General features: G+C 51.1%; 1 protein-coding gene across 4 annotated transcripts in view; it reads left to right on the top strand.

Annotated features, from left to right (window-relative positions):
* Window positions 1-24,326, top strand: part of Galnt9 (polypeptide N-acetylgalactosaminyltransferase 9) — a 72,433-nt gene that overhangs the window by 44,414 nt on the left and 3,693 nt on the right. For 2 of the 4 annotated variants that reach the window (XM_028856979.2, XM_028856982.2), the window contains 4 exons: window positions 2,023-2,220; window positions 8,414-8,531; window positions 20,293-20,478; window positions 22,195-22,332. In XM_028856979.2, the coding sequence (XP_028712812.1) occupies window positions 2,023-2,220; window positions 8,414-8,531; window positions 20,293-20,478; window positions 22,195-22,332 (640 nt within the window). Of the gene's footprint in view, window positions 1-2,010; window positions 2,221-8,413; window positions 8,532-20,292; window positions 20,479-22,194; window positions 22,333-24,326 lie in introns of all 4 variants that reach the window. The other 2 variants (XM_028856978.2, XM_028856980.2) reach the window with 1 other exon arrangement.

Raw genomic sequence — 24,326 nt, forward strand, 5'->3', positions numbered from 1 at the left:
CTGGGGACCATGGAGGCCCTGTGAATACCCTTCTGCAGGCTCGGGTTGCTGGCCGTGTTCGACAGGTGTTTGCAGACCGGGCTCTCTTCTGCTCCTCGTACTCCCATGCCTCCTCCTCTGCCACTGCCACACGACGTCGTTCCCCATTATCCCGCCACCTCCTTGAATCCTGTATCATCCATTATGTGTCATCATGCATCCTCCCACAAGAATCACCTCATCCTGCGGTGTGGGCTGAGAACCGCACAACTGACACTCTATCTACCGTCAGCTCCCCGAGGGACAGTGGGCACCTGGGGGAGCTGAATTTATCAGTCAGAGTGCAATGCTTAACCTGCATAACTCATTTTTATTTAATTGGAAACTCCATTATCTGCGAACAGCATCCGCCTAGCATGGCCTTTATTGCAGATCCTACCTGTTAGCAGACATGGCATTTGCAGTCTCTCTGGTATGCTCTGTTCATTCATTCGTGGATGAGGAGGTAGGTCAATAGAGGCTCCTAGAGGGACAAGGCTAGGCGCTGGCCCCTCCCCATATTGCCCGATTCTTGATCCTTCCATCTCTAAAACACAGACCCTTAGCCCACCACTCACCTCAATCTCAGATATTAGGTGAACCCTAGTTTGGATGCAGCCCTCCAAATAGAACCTTGTCCTGTGGTAGACAATGTGACCCCAAAGGCCAGGTCTGTAGCATGAATCTTAAAAGTTCTTATTAATAAAATCAAACCCGAGGCCAGTTATTGGGGTGAATGCTGAAAGATCAGAGAACCGGAACAAGCCACAGCTAACTCAACTGGCCAGTTCCTCAGCTGGTCTTGTTTCCTCAGACTGGAGGCCTCTGTGTCCTCATCCAAAATGGGTCTCAGCTGAATTGCTGCTCAAAAGCCTGAATGCTTAACCAGCCAAATGCTTCTAGTTTCTGGTCCTCTCGCCTTATATACCTTTCTGCTTTCTACCATCACTCCCTGGGATTAAAGGCTTGCTTTTTGGGATTAAAGGCGTGATGAGTCATCATGCCTGTCTGTATCCTTGAACACATGGATTTCTGCCTCTGGAATGCTAGGATTAAAGGTGTGTGCTACCACTGCCTATCCTTTATGTTTAATATTGTGGCTGCTCTGTCTCTGACTCCAGATAAGTTTATTAGCATGCACAATATTTGGGGGAACACAATACCACACAGGTCTGTCCCTGCTACCTCCAAGATACTGCCCAGCTGATGTCATAGAGAGAAAGCCAGCTGTTTTGGCCTTTTGTTTCTGCCTTTAGAGCCTCGCTTGCCTGTCTCTCCCATGGCCTCCTGACCCCTCCACCCATGCATACTGGGCATGTGCCCATGGCTGGTAAAGCTGCTCCGTCAGTTTAGAACTCCATCCCCCCACCCTAGCATCCTCCACTCAGTGCCCAGAGCACTCCACACTGGATATCATCTAGAACTGCAGCACTCTCCCCACTCATTGCTTCCCATAGTGCGTTTCACCTCCCACACATCCTCTACTCAGGCCTCATCATCCGCATTCCCCTTAACCATGGCTTGTTATGCAGGCTGTGCATTGCATACAGTGTATGTGAGCACCATGAGGCACAGTTATTTTTTTTTCTTCTGATGAATGCAATCTGTGTCCTACAGCAAGTGTGTCCCACAATAGGTCTTCAGTTAACTCTTGCAAATGAATGTACCTACCACAGGTACGGGAATAGAGGGGAGGGTAGGATTAGGCTACGAAATCTCTCTCTACACCCCAGGGCTCTGGCTGACCCATGAAGAACATTCAGATGTCCCTGTGCCTAGCACTGACCAGTCAAGAAGACCCAGGCTTTGATCAGGGCATCAGGGTCAGCCATTTCTAGGAGTCCAAGTCCGCTGTGACTGGGTCCTGTGCACAGCAGGTGGGGGCCGGCCAAGCTTAGATACCAGGCCCAGCTGAAGGGTCTGCACTCATGGCCAGTGGCGTTCCTTCCTTGGGTTGCTGAGGGTTCTGGGATGGCTCTTGTTCATGGCCAGTGCCTTCCGCAGGGCCGAGCCCGCCCTTGCACGGATCCGGGAGGACCGCCGGCGCATCATCCTGCCAGCCATCGACAACATCAAGTACAGCACGTTTGAGGTACAGCAGTACGCCAGCGCTGCCCATGGCTACAACTGGGGCCTGTGGTGCATGTACATCATCCCTCCGCAGGACTGGCTGGACCGCGGTGATGAGTCCGCACCCATCAGGTGAGCCAGGATCGGTGTGAGGGTAGGGAGGTGCCATCAGAGATGGCTCAGGACCAGGGGGAGGGTCATTTCCTTGAAGAGGCCCCAGCCTGGCCTCAGATGAAAAATGTGCCCCTTACAAGGAGCAGGGACTGCCAAGACAGAGTAGCCGTGGCCGGGGACAGAGCTGGCTCAGATCCGAGTCCAGAATGATGACCAGATTAGGTTGTGGCCTGATTGAATGAGGTTGGAAGAAGGAGAGGCAGACACAGAGAAGGAGAGAGAGACTAAAAGACACAGCGCCGGGGTGGGGTGGGGGGATGTCAAAGACAGAGACAGAGAGGGGCCGAGTGAGCAACAGAGACCGAGACAGAAACAGACAGACAGACTGAGAGATGAAGGCTAAAGGTCAGAGATGTATAAACAAAGACAGAACACACACACACACACACACAGAGAGAGAGAGAGAGAGAGAGAGAGAGAGAGACTAAGAGGGAGACAGAGAGGCAGACAGGAAGGAGACCGAGAGAGATAACAGAGAAAGCAGAGAAAGGCGGACAGCAGAAGCCGCCGTAGAGAAGCCCTGAGCATGGTCTGAGAGGGCAGCCCTTGGCTACGGATTGTGTTCAGTAAGGATAGTAGTCTGGCCTCACATTGCCCTGTGGAACAGTTACCGTTAGTTTGCATTGGTTCCTTAGACTCGGGGAGAGGAGGTTTAAACATTTTAAAAATACACGATGCCAGCATTTCATGAGATCCGGGAACCTCATTCATTCAAAAGAATTATGGGCTCTGCCCAGCAGGGGCCGTGGGAGCCTGTCTGTGGGAGACCCTGCCACTCTCTGTCATCCTGCTGGATTTCGATGTCATCCCACTTAATCGATCTTCTTCCACCTGCCTGTGTGGTCACTCCCGTGTTTCTGCAGTTTCCGGGTGTCCCCCCCCCAACACCCCCCCCACCACACTCTCTGATGAGCCCCTGGGGGACTCTGCACCTTCACATCTGGCAGCTTGCTCCACTTTCTCCTGGGAACCCACCTGGGTTTCAAACTGTCTTTGGAATGAGTGAACATCCCCAGCTCACCTTACCCTATCTCCCCCAGGGCGGTGGGTCTTGCCTTTCACCTCCTTGCCTTCCAGTGAAAATGTTGCATTCTGGCTACAATGCTGTGAGTGGCTTCAGTCCCTTGGACCTGTCTCTCCTATAGGAAGGGTCTCCTGGGGGCCTTCCAGGCCGGTGCACAGCTTGACCCTGCAGACTGTAGAACTAGTTGATTGAAGTGCCTTGCTCATCGCCTCTCCCTTGGCAGAGAGCTATTGGCGGTAAAATCCAGATGAAATCATTTGGCACAGAGCAGGGAGGGAAAAAAATCATCCCAGAGGAAATGGTTTCACAATGCTAAGACAGAGGAGCTTCCAAAGTTGGCAGGGCGCCATCTCCCCATACCTCCTAGCTCCACATGGTTGTTTCCTCAGAGATGGACTGGGAGTCTTGCAGTTGGGCTGGCCTGCAGTGATTTGCTGAGCAGGGATCTGGGCTCTGGGCTTTGCAGCAAGGCCAGATCACAGAGCTTCCCTGAGCACAAGGCTCAAAGATGGGTCCCAGGGGGCTCATTGAAGCAGAGAGTGACAGTCTGAAGGTTATTTTTCTTCATTTGAGATTCATTTCATGATCCCAATTAGCAGCAAGATAAATGCTTTGCGTGTGACATTTTAGAAATCGGTGGAAGTCGGAGGCCCGACGGGAGGCATCTCCTACAGTTTATGGCAGGCTCCGGATACCCGAGAGACAGTGGGGGACAAGCTTGCTGGCCTGATTGAGTCTGGTGGGATGGTGGTTCCCAAACACTTTTATTAGAATCACCCATTAACCTTGCTGCCAGAAACCAGCTAACTGATGGTGTTGAGTTAACAGACACCACATAAAAAAGAGATGGTCACCTGGCTGACCGCTGGAAAGATGCTGGATGGAAACCCCAGTTGAAAAGACGCAAGTTGAATCCTTGAAGAGACACCACTATGGACGCAAGAGGAGGGCTGAAATGAAGATCGACAATACTTTTCTAAGTGGGTGGAGCACACAGAAGCTCATGCCGGGCTCCACTTTGGAGAATTAGCACACAAGAACTTCCTATATGATCTGGACGTTCTGTTCCTGGCAGGTTTTTCTTTTTTTTCTTTTTTTCTTTTTTTTTTTTGGTTTTTCGAGACAGGGTTTCTCTGTGTAGCTTTGCGCCTTTCCTGGAACTCACTTTGGAGACCAGGCTGGCCTCGAACTCACAAAGATCCGCCTGCCTCTGCCTCCCAAGTGCTGGGATTAAAGACGTGCGCCACCACCGCCCGGCTCAGGTTTTTCAAAATGGATGAAAACACAGTCCTTAAAAAGGCTCCCATTTTGTAATGCTTGTAATGGCAATTTTTAGAATAACAGACTCAGTGTAGAAACAAGCCAAATGTTTTGTTCAGGTGAGTCCTGTCTGATATAGCCTCCCTCACCCTGGAGGACCAGGCATCACAGGGGAGAAGATCCTGACAGACATAATAACTTCCCTCACGGATTTGCCCTTGGCGGTGGTTTGACACGTCTGGTGTGCATCACTGTCTTGGTATTATTGTTCAGGGAGAATCCGCTCAGGATTTAGAGACTCATGTCTCTAAACTCTGGAGTACCAGGAGCAATAAGGGTGGGGGATTTCATCATTGCCCGCCTCCCTCCGACACACGAGGAGAGACGGGAGAATACAGTTCCACATCAGCTCCCTCACTCTGGAATATGAGGAAGTGCGGGGGAGAACCCTGCCAGGTGTTGCCTCCCTCACAGTTTTGGAACAGGAGCAACAGGGGGGGATCCCTGTCAAACATCACCTCCCTCACGGAGTGTGAGAGAGGGTGGGGTATCACCCCCCTCACGGTGTTGGATCAGGAGCAGCAGGAGGGAGACCCCTGTTGGTTATAACCTCCCTCGCTCTGTAATATCTGAGATGACGGTGAATCCTGACTCACAACACCCTTCTCACTTGGAGGATCAGGAATCGAAGACAGATCCCGACCAGACAGCACCTACTTTGTGTTAGCAGGAACCACCGGCAAAATCCCTGTCCAGCGTGGCTTCTCTCACAGCTGAGGACCTGACTGATAATTGCTCCTCACCAAGATTACTTCCTCTCACACAAGAAGATCTATGCTGATTCCTCAAAAGTGTGACCAGCAAAAGAGTGGCATCTGCCTGTGGATGGAGACATGCCATCATCTCCTTAATTAAACCAGCTGGGTCAATCAACTGACATAGCTAAAGGGACCACCCTTCAGGAAGGCAGATTCACCTAACACCATCCTAAACAGATGGGGGGGAATAATTAACCCTTTAATGGGATAATGTGCTTTTCCTTCCTGGAAAGCCTGTCCCTGATGCAGTTATAACAGAGCTCATGAGGTTTTGTTGGGTCCCCCACCACCCACCATCTTTCTGAGTAGGGACTCCGAAAGGCCTAACGTTTTCTTTTCTGTCTCTTTCTTTCTGATACTGGCCTAAGCCTAGGTGTGCTCTCCCTAACACTTTGGGGTTTTAGCTCTTCCTCTGGAGCCCTCCTCCCCACCATGTGGCTGCTTCTCTGCCATGCTGGCCTAACTCAAATGGCAAAATGGCATGGTTCCTCCCCCCAACCCCCTTACTTTGAGACAGGGTCTCACTCTGCAGCTTTGAATGGCCTGGAACTTGACGTATAGACCAGCCTGGCCTCGTATTCACACAGACCCACCTGTTTCTGCTTCCCCAGTGCTGGGATTAAGGGTCTTGTCTACCCTTAATAAAATTATCTTCAAGCTTAAAAAACAACTGACCAGCTCCTAATTAGAAGGCACTCTCCTCCCTACATAGTCAAACATCATCATATCTGTCCCCTATAGCCTTCCGTGAAGAGCTAAAGATGACTTAGCAGATTGGGAACGAGAAATAACAGAACTTTCCCAGTTTTGAACACTGGTTCTGAATTGACTGCTCATGACCTCCACTCAGAGCCACACATCTACAGGTCGGGTGCCATGGAATACTGCTTCTGACCCGTCATCCCCCCTGGCTCCAGTGGGTCTTCGGAATCTCCTCTGCCATTTCCAAATATGTGACTGGAATAGAATATTGGAGTCAAGTTTTACACAAATAACAGAACTCCCAGAAGTGAAAGAGAGACATGAAAGACAGAAGTGTGGAAAGGTAAGGGAGCCTGTGAACCAGAGCCCAAATGTGACCACAGTTTCTTTCTGGCCATTCCTTGACATGACCTGACTCTTGGTGGCCTGATACACTCCTGTAATGGCCAGATAATAATACAAACCACTCTTTATTTATCCAGCCAACCACAGAGACCCACTTTTTATGGTACAACAGAAACACCCAGGGCCTCGTGGATCCTAAAGTCCCAGAAGACGGAGTTAGAGGCCAGCGATCTGGTTGAGACAAACAGATCCCCAGGCCAGGACCCTTGGGGACCTGTTGCTGTGTCTTACTGTCCTCTGAATGCTGCAGAAGTGGGGGGGTCATCCTTATAATGACCAGGACACATATCCTAACCTGAGAAGACCTCATTTGAGGTATCCCTCGGTTCTTCTCCTCCGTTACCACAGCAAGAATTTCTCATGCAAATAAAGTCAGTGCGCCTGATGCCTACATGTACTGTCGCCTTGTGAGTTTACGTTTGCTTTGGAGCCAAGCAATAATAAAAAGTCATTACTGGGTATAATAGCCTTAGTGGTGGGGAATTTGGCACCTCTCTCCATTGGAAATCACCCTGGGATTGTTATTGCTAAGGAGAGACGTACCTGTTGTACACTGGGATCATATCTTAACCAGTTGAGTTCTTGCTATTAAAAATCAGAAGTGCTATTAAAATTTTGTTACTGTTAGCTTTGTGAAAAAAAAATGTATCTTTGCACAAATAAAAAGACAACTGCTTTTTAATACCACTGTGTTCTCAAATGATGTTTACTACTGCCTTTTCAGGCAGTGAGAACAGAATGCTTCAGTTAAATTTGATGCAAACCAATATCTCTTCATTCTTTTTATTGGAAAGATTTGGGCCTGCAGAAGGCTGGGGACCAGGAGCCCTGGACAGCCTCCACTGGCTTCAGCATCGGGAGCTGTAATAAGTCCCTCAGTGTGCCATGGCCTGGGAGAGACTAAGCTCTGGATGCTGAGGGATTCCTTTGTTCTCAGGCATGTGGCTCACAGTCCACGAGTGTCTTTTGGTCTGTACATAGGCGCTGCCTTTTCTTCATTTTTTCCAGTCTTTTTTCAGTCTGCCCGGCAGGCTTAGCCCACTGCACCCTGTGTCAATCCATCCACACTTGTACAGTGTCCTCAAGATGGTGGATGGTGGCCACTCACTCTCCACCCCTCCCTGATCCTTTTATCGATCTTTGCCTTTCCATGATACCACTTCCCAGGTGTATGTGCATTGATGGATTGATTCGTTTTGGTTTTGCTTTTTGTTTTTAGAGACAGGTTTTCACTGTGTAGCCCTGGCTGTCCTGGAACTCCCTCTGTAGACCAGGCTGGCCTTGAACTCAGAGATCCACCTGCTTCTGCCTCCCAAGTGCTGCTGGGATTAAGGGCATGTGCTGCCACTGCCTGGCTGACATGGATGGATTTTTGGTAACTAGATAATTACCATATCCATTCATGATTTCAACAAAATGCCAAAAGGCTTTTTGCTACCATTTTTAAGTGTGTGGGTTTAAGTTGAAATATTACATGACAGTTGGCAGTTTGTTACTACAGCTGCTTGGCTGTGTACTCTGTAATGTCAGAGCGTGTCATTCAGACTGATGCCAGTAAAGGTTCATGGAGCTTTTCATAGTGTACAACTTACACAACTGCCCCACGTATCCCTGATCTTTATACACCAAGACAAGACACTGGAGGAGGAAGACTAGGGAGGGACATGTGGAAAACAGTGTCCAAGATGCTGTCATCTGTTGGAGTCATACAACCAAAGCCAAGTTCTTGGACTCTGGTTTGTACTGTTCTGCCAGGGCCTAAAGCATACAAGGACAGGAGCTGGAGAAATGGCTTCTCACTGTACCCAGGACACACTGATGTCTGTGGGAACCAGCAGCATGGGGATATGAAGGGGCAGATTCGGCTGTGGTCTCACAGGCAGATGGGGGCTCTGGGCCACACCATGGTGATACCCCTCACTCAGTATCTCTCCTTCCCCAGGACACCTGCCATGATTGGCTGCTCATTTGTGGTGGACCGGGAGTACTTTGGGGACATTGGCCTGCTGGACCCAGGCATGGAGGTGTACGGCGCCGAGAACATTGAATTGGGAATGCGGGTGAGTAGGCGCAGGGCTGGCATGCTCTGGGGAGTGGAGGTGGGTCTGAGGCCCTAAGCTGCTTGGAAGATTTTGTTAGCCCAGCTAAGCTGAAGGCCCAGTGGGAGTCCTTGCCAGCGCTTCTAAAAGAGCTGCCTGTGAGCCGACCAGAGCAGATGGAGCTCATGTGCCTGTTAATGCTCCAAAGTGTCATTTCCTGTGTGATGCACACTGGCTGGTGGGGTCGCCTGGGAAAGTCTCATCCTTAGAGCAGGGGGCCCAGGTGGACACAGTGGGGAAAGTGTTAGATACAGCTCAACACCACACCTACCGCCTTGGTTAGAGGGGAAGGCAGAGCATCCACAGAAGGTGCCGGTTCCTCTGTGAGGGGAGCATGGGAACGGCCTGCAGTGGAGGTGACCGGCAGAACTGGGCACAGGGGCCTTGCTGCAGAGCGTGGACCTTGACCTCAAGCAGAGAGGTTGTGGGGTGGAGATTAAGCAGCCATGGGCCCTTGTGCAATCCCTGTGAGTCAGATGTGGGCACAGCCCTTACCCTGGGCCTTTGCCTCTGTATCCCCAGGGCACTTGGAGCCATTAGCAACAGACACGCTGAATGCCTTGTAGCTGGGTTTTATGGCCACAGAGGGAGCAGGAGAGGATGGCCGGCCTTCCCACATCCTGCCTTCTAGAGAAGGAAATGACTAGAGAAAAGAAAGAGTATCCCTCAGAGGGGAAGACAGAGTAGGAAATGAAGCAGGGAGGTGGTGGGGGCACTACCCACAATGAAGACGTTTAGGGAAACACTCTAGCGAGCCACAGGATCCTGGACAGTCAGGCAGGATGTGGCAGGCAAGGACTGGCCAGCGCAAGGCTCTGAGGCAGCATGGGTGCTCCCAAGGTTTGTGTGGCCTTACCTCCAAGATGGGATGGTACACACCCAGTCTGTGAAGTAGGACATGGTGCACTCCAAGAATCCTGATTATCTTCTCCCAGGATCCCTCTGACTTGCGGGATGGACGAGGATAGACAGAGAGGACAAGATGTAGCTGAGAGAAGAGTTGAGAAGGAGATGGAGGTGGGCAGAGGAGGGAGCAGTGAAAAGTGGCTTCCCTGCCATATTGCTCTTGTGCATCTAGAAGGACAGAGGGCCGGGCGGTGGTGGGGCACACCTTTAATCCCAGCACTCGGGAGGCAGAGGCAGGGGGATCTCTGTGAGTTCAAGGCCAGCCTGGGCCACAGAATGAGTTCCAGGACAGGCACCAAAGCTACACAGAGAAACCCTGTCTCAAAAAAACAAAACAAACAAACAAACAAAAATGGGCTGGGGATTTAGCTCAGTGGTAGAGCGCTTGCCTAGCAAGCGCAAGGCCCTGGGTTCGATCCTCAGCTCAAAAAAAATAGGACAGAGGTGTCTCAGAGGTGTTGGGGCTGACTGCAGGTGCATCCTGCAGATCCTGAAGTCCCTTCCAAGCTCAGCATCTATGCAGTCCTGTCACTCTGAGAAAGACCTCACTGCAGCCTAAGGCCAAGCCAGAAGGGCCTGGAACTCAGCCTTATCCCAAGCTTCGGTTCTGAGTGTTTTGTAGAGAAAACGGTTGTCCAATGCTTTGTTTTATCCTGAAAAAGAAAAAAAAATCAGGTTGGATTTGGAGACTGGCGGTCAGGGTTCTGCTTATGCTGGTAAGGCTCAGGGCAGGCAGAGGCTGTGTGTGGCAGGCCTATGCTAGGCTCTTGGCCTCCTGGAGGACAAAGAAGACTCAGATAAAAACTTGAGGTCGATTTAGAATTTAGCAGGAAAAAAAAAAAAACAGTGACAGGTAAGCTGTGAACTTCACAGCTGTTGGAGAATGGAGAAGATAAGCAGGCGTGGAAGTCAAGGTCAGCCAGGCTGTGGGAATGGAAACTTTAATAAAAAAGTGTTCAGGGAAGCCCAGAGCCTGCATTAGGGAGTTGAAATGCATAGTTAGACTCTGACCAGCATTCCAGATAAAAAAGAAGAAAGGGGGTCGATGAGTCGGAATGCACAAAGGTGGACGGACCCAGGAGAACCCCAGGCTCATAGGGACTGAACTAAGGGGCTGAAATTCTGGGAAGGAATGTCCTTTTCATTGAGAAATCTCTCTGCACACTTAGAGATGAAGAAAAGTCTTTGCCAAAGCGACAGGCCCACAGGGCTATCGGCCAAACCCGAGCTGGCTGCTAATAGAAGACTTTACTTAGTAAAACTTAGGCTCGTGCATTTTACAGACGCTGTCATCCTTAAATCTCTTTTAGGTCCTGGCCCCGGGTCACACTTGGGACAATTTAAACAGAGACAGGGAAGAGACTGCAAGTCTGGCCACTCGGGCAGATGGGAGAGTCTGACAGCAATGATATTACCAGAGCAATTTCTTACGTGCGCCAGTGTTGTTCTTTTCAAATAATTGTTGCCTAGGTTCACCTTGCCTGTCTGGCAGATTCATGCTTCTCTCAAGAGGAGAACTGGGGACTTTCTGGCAGGCCAGGAACTTACACTGTCTGTGGCCCAGCACTGCCCCCTTGAGCACGTCAGAGGCACGTTCTTTGGCCATGAGTCTTAGTGAACGTTTACATCCTACCATTGTAAGTTTGGTTATCTCTAACAAGCTTGGTTAGCATACTACTTATCTTTGGGGCATTTGGGGGGCAGCACCCCCTTAACTAAATTCTACTTTGTGTAATTTTATGTCTCCTAAGCAAATCTATTCACAAATACTTTATAACAGCAATTCTGTTGAGTTTTCTTCTACATCAGGAAAAGTACACGATCTTAAGTTGAATCCACTTTCCTAGGGGGGATCCTGACCTGACCCACAGGATTAACCGTTAAGGGCCAAGACAAGGGCATGACTCCACTCAGGGATAGATCTCATTCTTTGCAGAGACCTGCACACAGAATTCAAGAGGGGGCAGTCACTGGTGCGTACCCACATGCCCCTCATGTGTACGGCACACAAGTGAGCCTAACGTGTATGTTCTATTTTTATTTATGGCTGTATTTATGGGAGCTTTCATTGAAACAGTTTCAGCCAAATAAAATAAATCACAGAAGAAGGAAGAAAGGGTAAGGGCAGAGGAGGGAAGGGATGGGCTAACACAGCATACTTACAAAACCCTGTGGAGCTGGGCAGGAAGAAGGGCAGCATTCCTCTGAGCCAGGCCACTGCCAAGAAGCTCTGCTTCCCTGCCCCACCCTAAGGCTGAGCCCAGGATCCTCTGTTTCCATTGTTAAAGATTGGAGTCTGAACTCCAAAGGCCCCTGCAGGGATGAACGCTACTCATCCAGGGAACCCCCAAACCAGGAACCTACCAGACAGGTCTCTCCAGCTCTGGCCTATGGAGAGGAAACATAGTGACCTGCCTCCCTACTCCCACCCCACTCCCACCCCTCCACCCTACCTCCATCCCCACCAAGGACCCAATTTGATCCCTCTGGCACCTGTGTGGCTCCAGGTCCCTTTAACTGTGGGGGCAGCCCCTTGCTGAGGAACTTTTTCTTAGAGAATCCACAGGAATCTCTGGTCTTCCCAAATGTGAATGTTCCCTAGCATTGTCTCTAATAAGTAATGGACGTAAGACGGCTCCTCCAAGAGCCCTCCCTGTGGGGTGGTTCTAGAAATTTCCAGGGAACGGGCATCAGTAGCGATCATAGAAACTGTTTTGCCTAGATCAGTGTCGATCTTTCTGACCTTCTGGCTATGATCCTGTTATATGGGGGGGACAAAGGGGGCACCCTGAAATTTGGGCAGCGGCACTCCGTCACCATCCCCACTCACAGTGCCTGGGTGATCTGGAAACAAACAAGGAATCAGGACCAATCCAAGCTAGAGAGCAGAAGACGGTGCGTGCGTGCGTGCGTGCGTGCGTGCGGCCGTGGTAGCAAGCCATCATTGCTGGCTGGCACTTTACAAGGTTCCTGTGGCTTAGACTGGAAGGGGGCAGGTGGCGCAGGGGTGGTTAAGAGGGCAGAGTGGCCCTTGGGAGCCGCCTGTGGGGTGAGGGTCATGGTCTTCTACATTTCATTATTTAAGCGGGTGGGTGTCGAGGGGCTTTCTCAGGAGAGAAACCTGTTACTGGGGACAGGGAAATAAAGACAAAGGCAGTCAGGAGCAAGCAGGGGGTGACCAGGTCTGGAACCCATCTCCATGATGACTGAGGAGAGATGGCTTTTTTTGCCATCTGCAGTGAGGGCAGCTGCCATGCCCAGGCCCTGGGGTCTTGGAGGACTCACATGCTGTGTCCCGGGACTCATCTTTTCTCGTTGCTGTGACCGAATACCAAATAAAAACAACTTACGGGAAGAAGGGAAGAAAGGTTTATTTTGCCCTGTGGCTTGAAAGAGCAGCCTATCATGGCAGGGAAATCACAGCACCAGGAGCGTGAGGCGGCTGACCCCATGTGTCCATCCATGGTCGGGAAGTGGAGAGAGAGATGGACACTTGGTGCTCAGCTGCTTTCCCTTCTATTCATCCTGGGACCTCAACGGATGGGATGGTGCTGCCGGTGGGTTGCCCCTCCTCAGTTAACCCAGTCCAGTTTGAGGCCAGCCTGGGCTACCAAGTGAGTTCCAGGAAAGGCTCAAAGCTACACAGAGAAACCCTGTCTCAAAAAACCAAAACCAAACAAACAAATGAAAAACCTCTGGGCCCGTCTGTGAGGAAGTTTCTGGCTCTGCCTCCCAAGTGCTGGGATTAAAAGCGTGCACCACCACTGCCTGGCTGGTTTTTGGTTGTGTGTGTGTGTGTGTGTGTGTGTGTGTGTGTGTGTGTGGTGATTCTAAGTCTTATCGAGTTGACAACCTAGATTAACCATCACACATCACACACACACACACACACACACACACACACACACACACACACACACGTCCCAGAGCCTACCCCACTGGATGACTGACGCCTCTGCCTGTCCAGGATCCATGCCCCCACCCACTGTGAGAACTTGGATGTGGCCATGGTGTCTCCGAGGACCTACTGTCCTGTCACGGCTAATGTGTTCCTGGGCTCTGGTGTGGTTGACCACGGAGGGTGAGAGCCATGCCCGGGGAGATACATGACACCTCCTAACTGAAAGGCTTGTCTAACCTTAAACTGCAGGACCGAATTGCTCTGGACTCTCCAGATGGAGGCCTGCTGCCCTGGGCCTTAACTACCAGCAGCCCGATCACTTAGCAGCTTCTGTGATCCTCGGCTTCTGGCCGAGGTATCTAATGGCGGCAGACAGCTGCAGAGCAGCTGAAAGTGTCACCTTCTAGTGATACAGCTCCTAAGAAAGCCTTGGGGCCGGGGCCCTTTGGCCTAGAGGGACAAGAGTCACAGCTCTTGGGTTTTGGGTGTCAGGATATTTAGCTCTTAAAGCTTGCAGCTCTCTGCAATTCTTCCGGCAACCGGGGCCCATGCTTCTCCTCTATGGCTCTCTTTTCTTCTTCCTTTTTCCAGTCTCGACTCCACCTGCTCTCACTTGCCCACTACCTCTGCTCCCCTCTGTCGTTCCTGTCACTTGGGCCCTGTCCCTCCAGGGAAGTCTTGCTGCCTCTTGTCACGACTGCAGCCTGAGCTGCCTCTCCTGTCCCACGACCGCAGTCTTGTCTTCACGTTGCCAGTTCGGCCTGTTCCTATCACATCTGGGGGACAGCAGAGGAGGGATTCTCCCAGGGACTTACAAAGCGAGTTGAACAGCTCGCTTTTATAGCCAGGAAGTGGGTGTGGCCAGGGCGTTTGTGACAGTTAACCGTGGTCCTTTGTACAGACTGAGGGACTTGTGCTTACTCCACTCGTGGCAAAACTCCTCCTGCACCAGCCATCTCCAGTGCAAATGGATAATGACGTCTGCGCCTATCACAGTCCTTCTATAACCACTGAGCCATCTCTCCAGCCCCTAGAACACACTTCCTGGAAGTGGCTCTACAGAATAAGAGACCCTGTTCTTCGTCCTTCCTTGTAAGAATCAGTTCCAAGGCTCAGGCCAGTCCCCATGGGATGGGCCCTGGGCCAGCCGTGATCCTCAGTGTAGGACGGAAAGCATGTCCCATTCCGCAAGCTGCAGGCGGTTTGCTATGCAGCAGCAAGCGCTTGAGTTTCTCCTCTGCAGCTGGCTTTCCAGACCAGACTTTGTTAGATTTCGTCCTGACCTTTATTAAACCTAATGGACGAGACAGAATCATTTCCCCCTAATTGGCTCCAGGACTTTCCTCATTAGGGGACGTGCAGATGGCATCCCCACGATCACAGGGATGAAAATCGACCTCGGGACCACAGAGTTTCTCTAATTGGGTTGAGTTGATTAGAAAGGCTGTGTGGGCCATCGTATTAATCACAGGTCAGCGACGGTGGGAACAGGGAATGGCTGGCAGAGCGTGGGCCTGTGGCGGCAAACCAGCATCCTGAACAGGTACACACCCCAAAGCCTCTACGCTGCAGTCTCTCTACCAGGGACACTTACCCCACAGGCCTCCCAGCTTGGCTGGCTCCCACTGTTCCTTCCCGTCTCTCTGTGTCATCCCCAGAGTCCCCCATCTTCCCAGCCTTCCTCTTGGAAATCCCTCAGCCCCTCTGTGCTCCATGGTGGCACCAAGGACCTTCAGACTTGGGAGATGCAAACGCTCTACACTGAGCTGTGTCTCCAGGCCTTGTGAGAACAGAATTCTAGTCAAAGAGGGAGGAGAGGAGGCAGGAAGTTGAAACTGAGGAGTTCATTTGATGAGCACTAACAAGGCGCGTGTCTGAGGATGAGATTTGAGGCCCAAGAGCATGTCTGCTCTGAGCCCAAGGTGAGGAGGGCTGGGAGAGCACCTTGGAGTTGTGTGTCAGATCTGAGGTCATTACCACACCGGCGCTACTCACATTGGGGTGTCTCAGCTGCCGCCTGCAAGAGGGTGGCCTAGAAGGAGCCTGCTTCCAACTCGTTAACTGCTGCAGGCTGCCAAGGGCTTTCCAGGGGCACTGGCCACACAGCCCAAGCAAATCTACCACTCAGGCAGCAGGCTAGCCTGGACCACGCTATGGCTGCCACACGGAGAATGCCTGTGTGAGGCAGGGCGGAGGGGTCCCTTGTTTTCTGGGTGTTGGACAGGAGTGGCCCCAAGGTGCGGAGCCTCCTTACCTGCCAGCTGTCAACATGTCAACAAGCCCCAGCCATGGGAAGCAGGCATTGCCTGGGGGAAGAGGATGGCGGGTGTCTGCTGCCTCAGGCGTGGAAGCAGCATCACGGGCACCGTGTCTTCAGAGATCCCTGAGACTTGCATTCAGGCTTGCCTCTGCTTGCTCGTATGTTGCACCACTGTCTCAGCCTCAGTTTCCCCATGCATTGTAGAGGAGCACGTGAGAACCAACTTCTGGGGCCGTGTGAGTATTAAATGCGGTGGGAGCTGACGGTGGCTGTGGCAGGTGCTTGCCCACTTTCTTATCCACTGTTTTATTCCCTTTATGAAATCGTGATGTGAACGGCGGGGGCGGGGGGGGGCATGCTGGCTCAAACAGAATTGAAATTGCCCACAGTTTGTGTCAGGTGTGCCCCCGCTCGGAGCCTGCTGGTGGATGTGTGTGTGCATGTGCATGAGGTAGGTCGTGTGTGATGAGCATTGCCACGTGTGATTCATGTCTGTACCTTAGGCGTGGTCCTGCAGCTGTCCTGAGGTGACCTGCAGGGACTGCACGTTCGCCGCAGACGTGTATCCATAAGTTCCTCGTCTTCTTTCACATCCTCAGACTCATGGGCTCTGGCACCTACCTGGCCAGCACGTGTGGCTTCTGTGTCACCAGCCGTGAAGAGATGGCTTGGTCTGACTACCCACATGGCTCAGTTAACCCCTTACGATACGTCTCTGGGAATGGAGTCTCCCAGCCAGATGAGGCTTGTGTTTGTACCGCTTTGGATACAAATGCCAGGCCCCTTTCTGCCCCCAAAGGGATATATGTGTGTTTATGTGTGTGGTATATTTCAGTGTGAGTATATGTATGTGTGTATCTGTGAATACATATACATGAATGTGGTGTGTAGTATATGTATATGTGTGTGCATGTGAACACATGTGATATATGTCTGTGTATGTATATATGTGTGCACATGTATGTGTGTGCATGCATGTGGTATATATGTGACTATATGATCTATATGTCTATGTGAGTGTGGTGTGTACATGTGTGGAATGACTGTAGTATGTGTGTATGTATGTGTGTTGTATGTATACAGGTGTGATATGTCTGCACATACATGTGGTATATGTATGTATATGCATGTACACGTGTGTGGTATATAGTGTGGTTTTTGTGCATATGTTTATTGTGTAGTATGTGTGTTATGTGTATGCATATGTATGTGTGTGGTATGTGCACATATGTATGATATGTGTGAATGTGTGGTGTGTGTGTGTGGTCTTGTGGTGTACAAGTGTGGAATGTGTTGTGTGTATGGCTGTGTGGTCTGTGTATATTTTTTTTTTTGTCAGTAATGCCGAGGGAGGTCATTGTCCAGACCTTGTGGCATGTGGGGGGGGCCGATCAACTGTTTTTAATTTCTGCAAATATAATAGACACTGAGGATGTAGCTTTGCGGTTTGGAGTGAGTGTGAACGCCCTGTGTGCGTGTGTGTTCACCATATGTTCTTCTCTCCCCGGCTGGCTGAAGAGCTGTTCTGCCCTCAGGGACATCAGCTCCCGTGTGGTTGGGAAGCCCCTTCCTGCTGCACCTGGCCTTCCTCTGGGCACAGGGCTTTTCCCGGTGTTTTCTGGAGGGACAACTGGAAGCCAGCAGCCCTTTAAACACCCTAAGAGCGTGGTCAGTGTGCAGTGCGTGCTTGTAAAGAAGTGAGGTCCTGTTACACAGTTATAAAACAGAGGTCCCTCCATCCTTCTTCACAAGGACAGCGGCCTCTGTCATGTACTCTCTCTCTCTGTGTGCATGCATGCATGCGTTGGTGTGTATGCATAGGGGTCAGTGTGTGTCATGTGTGTTGGTGTGTGATTGTTATGTACATACATATGTATGTATATGTGTATGTGGTGTGTGTGTGTGTATACGTGTGTGCCCATATATATGTATGTATATGTGTATGTGGTATGTGGTGTGTGTGTATACGTGTGTGCCCATACATATGTATATTGTATGGTATGTGTATATGTGTGTATATGTGTATGTATGTGTTGTGTGTATACATGTGTGTGTATATATTTTGTATATATATATGTATGTATATGTATATGTGTATGTGGTATGTGTGTGTATGTATACGTGTGTGCCCATACATATGTATGTATATGTGTATGTGGTGTGTGTGTACACGTGTGCCCATATATATATATGTATATGTGTATGTGTGTGTGTGTGTACACGTGTGCCCATATATATGTATGCATATGTGTATGTGTGTGTGTGTGTGTGTGTACACGTGTGCCCATATATATGTATGTATATGTGTATGTGGTATGTGTGTGTACACGTGTGCCCATACATATGTATGTATATGTGTATGTGATATGTGTGTGTGTGTACACGTGTGCCCATATATATGTATGTATATGTGTATGTGGTGTGTATGTGTACACGTATGCCCATACATGTGTATGTATATGTGTATGTGGTGTGTGTGTGTGTACACGTGTGCCCATACATGTGTATGTATATGTGTATGTGGTGTGTGTGTGTGTACACGTGTGCCCATACATATGTATGTACATGTGTATGTGGTATGTGTGTGTGTACACGTGTGCCCATACATATGTATGTACATGTGTATGTGGTATGTGTGTGTGTGTACACGTGTGCCCATACATATGTATGTACATGTGTATGTGGTATGTGTGTGTGTGTACACGTGTGCCCATACATGTGTTGTGTCTATTTTGAGCTTCCTGCTTTCAGCCGTTCCCCCACTGTTTTATAAAATACTTTGCGTCTAGCAACTGAATGTGTCCTCGTTATCCGTCTAGAGTTTCCTTGGCTGTTCTCTCGTCTTCACTCCTGTGTCACGGTTTGAAAATAAAATGTCCTCCACAGGTTTGTGTACTGAGGGCTTGGTCCCCAGCCGTCGGGGAGGCGGGACCCTGCTGGAGGAAGCAGGTCACAGGAGACAGACCCTTGGCAGGAGGCACAGCTGCCCTGGGCTCCTTCCCGTGTCTCCCTGTCCGTGAGGCCATCAGCACGGCTCCCACCTTGCTGCCCAGCCTCCCCTCAGGCCCACAGCCGTGGAGGCAAACGGCTGCACTGCAACCTCTGAGGCCGCGGGTGGTGACTGTTCTTCCCCTTGGAGTCACTTCTCGGGCATTGTCACTGTGCCGGTGACACTTAGTGCTAAAAATAATCCCATCGTGTTGGCGTGGTGACGCGCACTTTCAATCCCAGCACTGGGGAGGCAGAGGCAGGAGGATCTCGGTGCATTTGAGATTCTGGTCCACAAAGAGAGTTCCAGGACAGCCAGGGCTGTTACACAGAGAAACTCTGTCTCGAAAAACAAGCAAAACAATTCCATCGCATCTGTTGTGGTTGAGTTCATGCGATGCCGTGTGTTTGTGGGTGTCACAGAACACTATTTTGATGGAAGTGGGGGACTGGCACAGGACAAAAGGGGATTGGCCAGAGTCCTCCAGAGAAACCAGCAAGAACTAGGTGGACCCAGAAACCAGCTCACAGTTGTGGATGCTGAGAAGCCACAAGGTCTGTGTTGGCACCAGGAGCTGGGGATCTAAGGTTCAAAATGTTGATATGACGCAGTCAGCCCCAGGGACAGGCCGAGAGCGAGCTCCTCCCCCAGCCCTCATCTTCTCTGGCCTACTCTCCATGCCGGCTGTTGTAGCTCTTACCCACTACACTCCAAACAACACTTGGTCGAACATCCCATTCCTGGGCAGAGAGAGGACCACATAAAAAATGAGCCACTTGCTAGCTCAGCTTGAGATGATCGTGGAGATTTGCCGGAGAGCTGGGGAGAGCCAAACATAATTGAGATGACTGGAGCAAGCCTGTGCTTGGGAGCCAGAGTGTGAAATTCATTCCTACCGCAGAGCCGCAGACGGTGAGGGGGCCTCGATGTTTGTTTGCTGAGGAAGCAAGCTACTCTGCTTTCTGCTGGGATTGTGTGTTTGCTTACGGTACCAGAGGCTGCGTGTGTTCTCGTCACGTTACTGTGACTAAAGCACCCGCCAGCAACTGCTTACGTGAGGAAACATTTATCCAGGTGTGAGGTTTTAGAGTCTCAGTCCCCCATGGCTGGGAAGGTGTGGCCACAGAAGCAGGTGTGTCTGTGGTGGCGGGAACGTGAGGTGGGTGCTCACATCATGGCTGACAGGGGAAGCAGAGTGCAGCAGGAAGCAGGCTTCAGCCCTAGTGACTGACTTCCTGCAGCCCAGGCTATCAAGACAGCACCACACACTGGGAAGAAAGAATCTCAAAGTGAGCCCGGGTCGGGGGTGGGGGTTCCAGTTGCTGTTGGGTTGATTCTGGCAAACTGGGCTAGGGAGGTGGTTGAGTCCCTACCCAGAGTGCTGTGTGGGGTAGATAGGATCCAAATCCACAGTCATACAACGTGGAAGAGAAATCAGGCATGACAGGAAATCCCGAAGGGGAGGCAGCCTCTTGCCCAAGACCTGGTGGATACAGCCCATAGTCCGTGACTCCTTCTGAGAACCTTCCTCTAACAAACCCAATGTGTCCAGACCCCTAGGAAGTCCAGACTTGAGTGGACCGGGTGTCCTCCACGTGTATGCTGGACTACCTGGCATGTCAAGTGGCCCTCCAGCCTCTAACCAGATCCAATCCTCTCACCCCAGGTGTGGCAGTGTGGCGGCAGCATGGAGGTACTCCCCTGCTCCCGAGTGGCCCACATTGAGCGCACCAAGAAGCCATACAACAACGACATTGACTACTATGCCAAGCGTAATGCGCTGAGGGCGGCCGAGGTGTGGATGGACGATTTCAAGTCCCACGTGTACATGGCCTGGAATATTCCTATGACGGTAAGGCGGGTACCAGGATGGGATGGACAGATCCAGGGAAGCTCGAAGACCCTGGGGAGGGAATTGAAGTAAGGGACTCTGGAACACAGGGCCACGTCCAGGCAGCCTCCCCTGCATGGTGGGTCCTGTAGGAAAGGGCCTCTTCTCACTGGTCCAGCCAGAGTGGCCACACCCTTCCCCTCACCATAGGTAACTGTTCCAGGCTACAAGTGGCCACCAAAGGTTGTAAGTAAAGGTCCACTAAGCCTCACCCCAGTGTTCTTTCTCCAGCTGGTCCAGCCTCTTGGAAACAGACTCCCTTTTTTTCCATTGTCCCATAGTCAGAACCAGGTCTTCTATCCTGATTCAGGGCACATGTATGTATACACACATTCTTGTATATTTATACATTCATTTTAAATGGTTCTCATTCTGCAGCCCCAGTTGGCCTCGACTCACAAGAGTCTGCCTCTTCCTCCTTTGTGCTGGGGTCACAGATGTGCCTCGCCACGCCTGGTCTACTTAACCTTTCTAAATGTCTTCTCTTCATCCTCCTAAACTGGCTCACTGCCACTAAGGCAGCACACCTGGCATTTGGATAATCATGTGGACCGTCTGGACCACCCCCATCCCTTACCCCCCTGCTGAGATGCACAGGACTGACCACCTTAACCCAGGACCTGCAAGGCCCCCTTCCAGGCTTCCCTCCAGCCTCCTGGATCAGGACCCCATTAGAGACAAAAGCCTAAGGATCTGTTGTCTGTACCACACGGCGATTTGGAGAATACGCAACTGTATCTCTGTTAACATTGGAAAGGAACATAGGACATCACAGCCAGCCACGGGCCACATGTGAGGCTCACCAGCCCCAGAGCCGCTCAGTCAAGCTGGAGGGAAGCATGTCCCTCATGTGATTTGCCTTTGTATGGCCTGTGATCTCAGAGTCACTCGGGAGTACTCCAACTAACTTAATCCTCAAAATAAGGCAATACATATATCTAGTATTGATTTCAAGTCGGGAAACTGAGGCATAGTGAGGGTAAGAGACTGTTCCATGGCCACATATGAAAAGTGACAGGACTCAAACCAGCCCAGGCCTGAGCCTGCTCTACCCTTAGACCTGTGGGGAGATGGTGCCTCAGAGGGCCCTGGATGGGGCAGAAGTTCCCAAGCCACCTCATGATCTGATGGCTCAGGGCCCACACAGGGTTCTAGGCCCCACAGCGACTCAGGCTCCACAATTCACTGGAAAGACCTCAACTCAGCAGAGTTGCTGTGTCGGCACAGCCAGGGTGGAGACGCATGAATTCACAGAACCCACGATTCCCTCCTGAGCCTTCTGAACGCTAACACATAACATCCTACCAAGTGTGGCTGCCCTGTAGCTCACTGAGCTTCTGTGTCTGGGGCTCAGTCAGGCGACAACCCCCCAGGAGTCAAACTGAGTCCAGGGCCCTATTGTGAGTGTCGCTGAAGCGGAGGCAAACCCACAGATCAGGCAGGAAGAACAGAACTCAGGTTCTGAGGACAGGACAGGTGTGGACAGGCCAAGTCTGTCCCCACAGCCAGATCCCTCAGGAGGCCAAGATGAGGACATGGTGACCCAAGCTGCAAACAGGGCCACTCTTAAGGGTGGGGAACCCAGGCCCCTGGAGTCCCTGGCATGGGGTAAGACCTAACCCTAGGGTAGCTTGGATCTGCAACACTTACACTCTCCTGCGTGCTTGTGCCCCACAGAACCCAGGAGTGGACTTTGGCGATGTGTCTGAGAGGCTGGCCCTGCGCCAGAAGTTAAAATGCCGCAGCTTTAAATGGTACCTGGAGAACGTGTACCCTGAGATGAGGGTCTACAACAACACCCTCACGTACGGAGAGGTACCGCCTCCGCACCAGGGCCCTCCTGGGGTGGTGGGCTTTCTGCCCAGCACCCCAGCACCTGTACCCTGGGATCCCGTAACCCAGCATCCCGTGTCCTAACACCAGAAGTCCACCTGCATAAGTGTGTATATTCTCAAATGACATGGGTATGCTCGTGTTCATGAGCAGCAACACTAGCGCGTTCTCATGGAAACATACCTACACATTCGCGTGTGGAAATATACCTAAGTGAGTGGGTCGGTGAGATGGCTCAGCAGGTGACGATGCTTGCTGCCAAGGCCAATGGCTTGAATTTGATCCCTGGAACCTACGTGGTAGGAGCAGAAAACCAACTCCCTCAAGTTGTCCTCTGACTTCCACATGCACACCATGACAAGTGTGCAGCCACACACTAAATAGATGCTAATTGGGGTTTTTTTTTTTTTTTTTGAGATGGAGTCTCTGGCTTCTCTGTAGACATTTCAATGCAGACCATACTGGTATCAAACTCACAGAGATCCTCCTGCTGGGATTAAAGGTGTGCAGCACTGTGTCTGGCAAAAATACATAATATTTTAAAAAGAAATATGCCCGAATAGATAGGCCTGTGTATACACACACACACACACACACACACGTATAAACAGACATTCACACGTGTTTACACATGTGTATGTAGACATGCAATCACACACATGCTGACAAATGCATAAACTCGCATGCCCATCACATGTATTCACACATCTGCACACATCTGTGTATATATTCACATGCATTCATATAAGACTTATGAATGCATTATTAAACAGGAATGTAATTCATACATGTGTGAATACATGAGCTTATGTATATACATATTTGCCGCCTGTGTTTGTTCACTTACATGCATGTACGTAAGTTCATCACATGCATACCTGTGCATGAGGTCATATAAACACATACTGAAGCATGTCTGCACCTGTGGGTACAGGCATGCACACACACACAAGTGCACACTGTCACTGTGTTAAACACTCACTTTCACCCATGTGCACAAGCTTCCATCAAGCATGGACGTGCACACATTTGTGCACACCACAGTGCATGCATTATAAGCATGTGCAGAAGCAGGTGTACTTGAGTACTGGCACCCCAGCCATACCGAGACCCATGTGTTACCCTGAATTCCAGAGTGCACAGCTGCACACAGAGCCCTCTCTAAAGCCAGGAGAAGGCACTGTGTCCCTACCTTGGCCCAGGTCTGGAATCAGGTGTCCCAGCACAGAACAGGCAGGAAGAGGGGAGGGCATCCCCACAGACAGCATCTCCCTCCTGTCCCAGCTTCCCTGCAGGGAGGTGGTAGACATACTGCCCTGGGACAGTGCCCAGGGTAGGGTCGAGGGGCCTGGTGGGCAGTTCTTGCAGACCCATCAACCCTGGAGCTTCGTCACCCCTTAGTCAGGTGCAGACACTGGGCACGGAGCTTTCCCGGAAGTGCAGGTAGAGAGGGAAGCAACTGTTTTGTCTTTTGTGGTGTTCTTCCTACTTCTGCCCGCTGTGGGATCCATACCCAACTCCAGATGCTGTGACCCTCGGATTTCTCCCATCTTAGGGTCAGGCCCATGGGTCCTTTTCGGGGCTGTGCTCTGTGATTGACATATTGCAAACTCCACGGCCTGAACCCCTGTGGGGTGAAACAGAGCATAACTCTCCTGGGTCAGAGGTCACCACTGTTCCTGGGGGCTGCTGAGTGGGTGCCCTGTGCTTGTTACATAGAGATCAGCTGGCCGTTGGTTGGGTCCTGTCACCCCTCCACCAGCTGGGGATGGAGTGAGCGTTCCAAGTGTGTGCTTTGGGGGAACCTGCCACTGTCTCCTGAGCTCACACAGCCACTTTGACTGCAGTCCTTGGCCAAAGTGTATTAGAGGCAGAATAGTCTCTGCATCTGCACAGGAGGAGATGCTAGCCCAAGGATGTCCCCAAGCTAGTAACACAAACCATTCTAGTGACCAAATCCAGCCTCACCTGCTGGG

This window comes from Peromyscus leucopus, chromosome 23, assembly GCF_004664715.2.
Source record: "Peromyscus leucopus breed LL Stock chromosome 23, UCI_PerLeu_2.1, whole genome shotgun sequence".
Classification (NCBI taxonomy): domain Eukaryota; kingdom Metazoa; phylum Chordata; class Mammalia; order Rodentia; family Cricetidae; genus Peromyscus; species Peromyscus leucopus.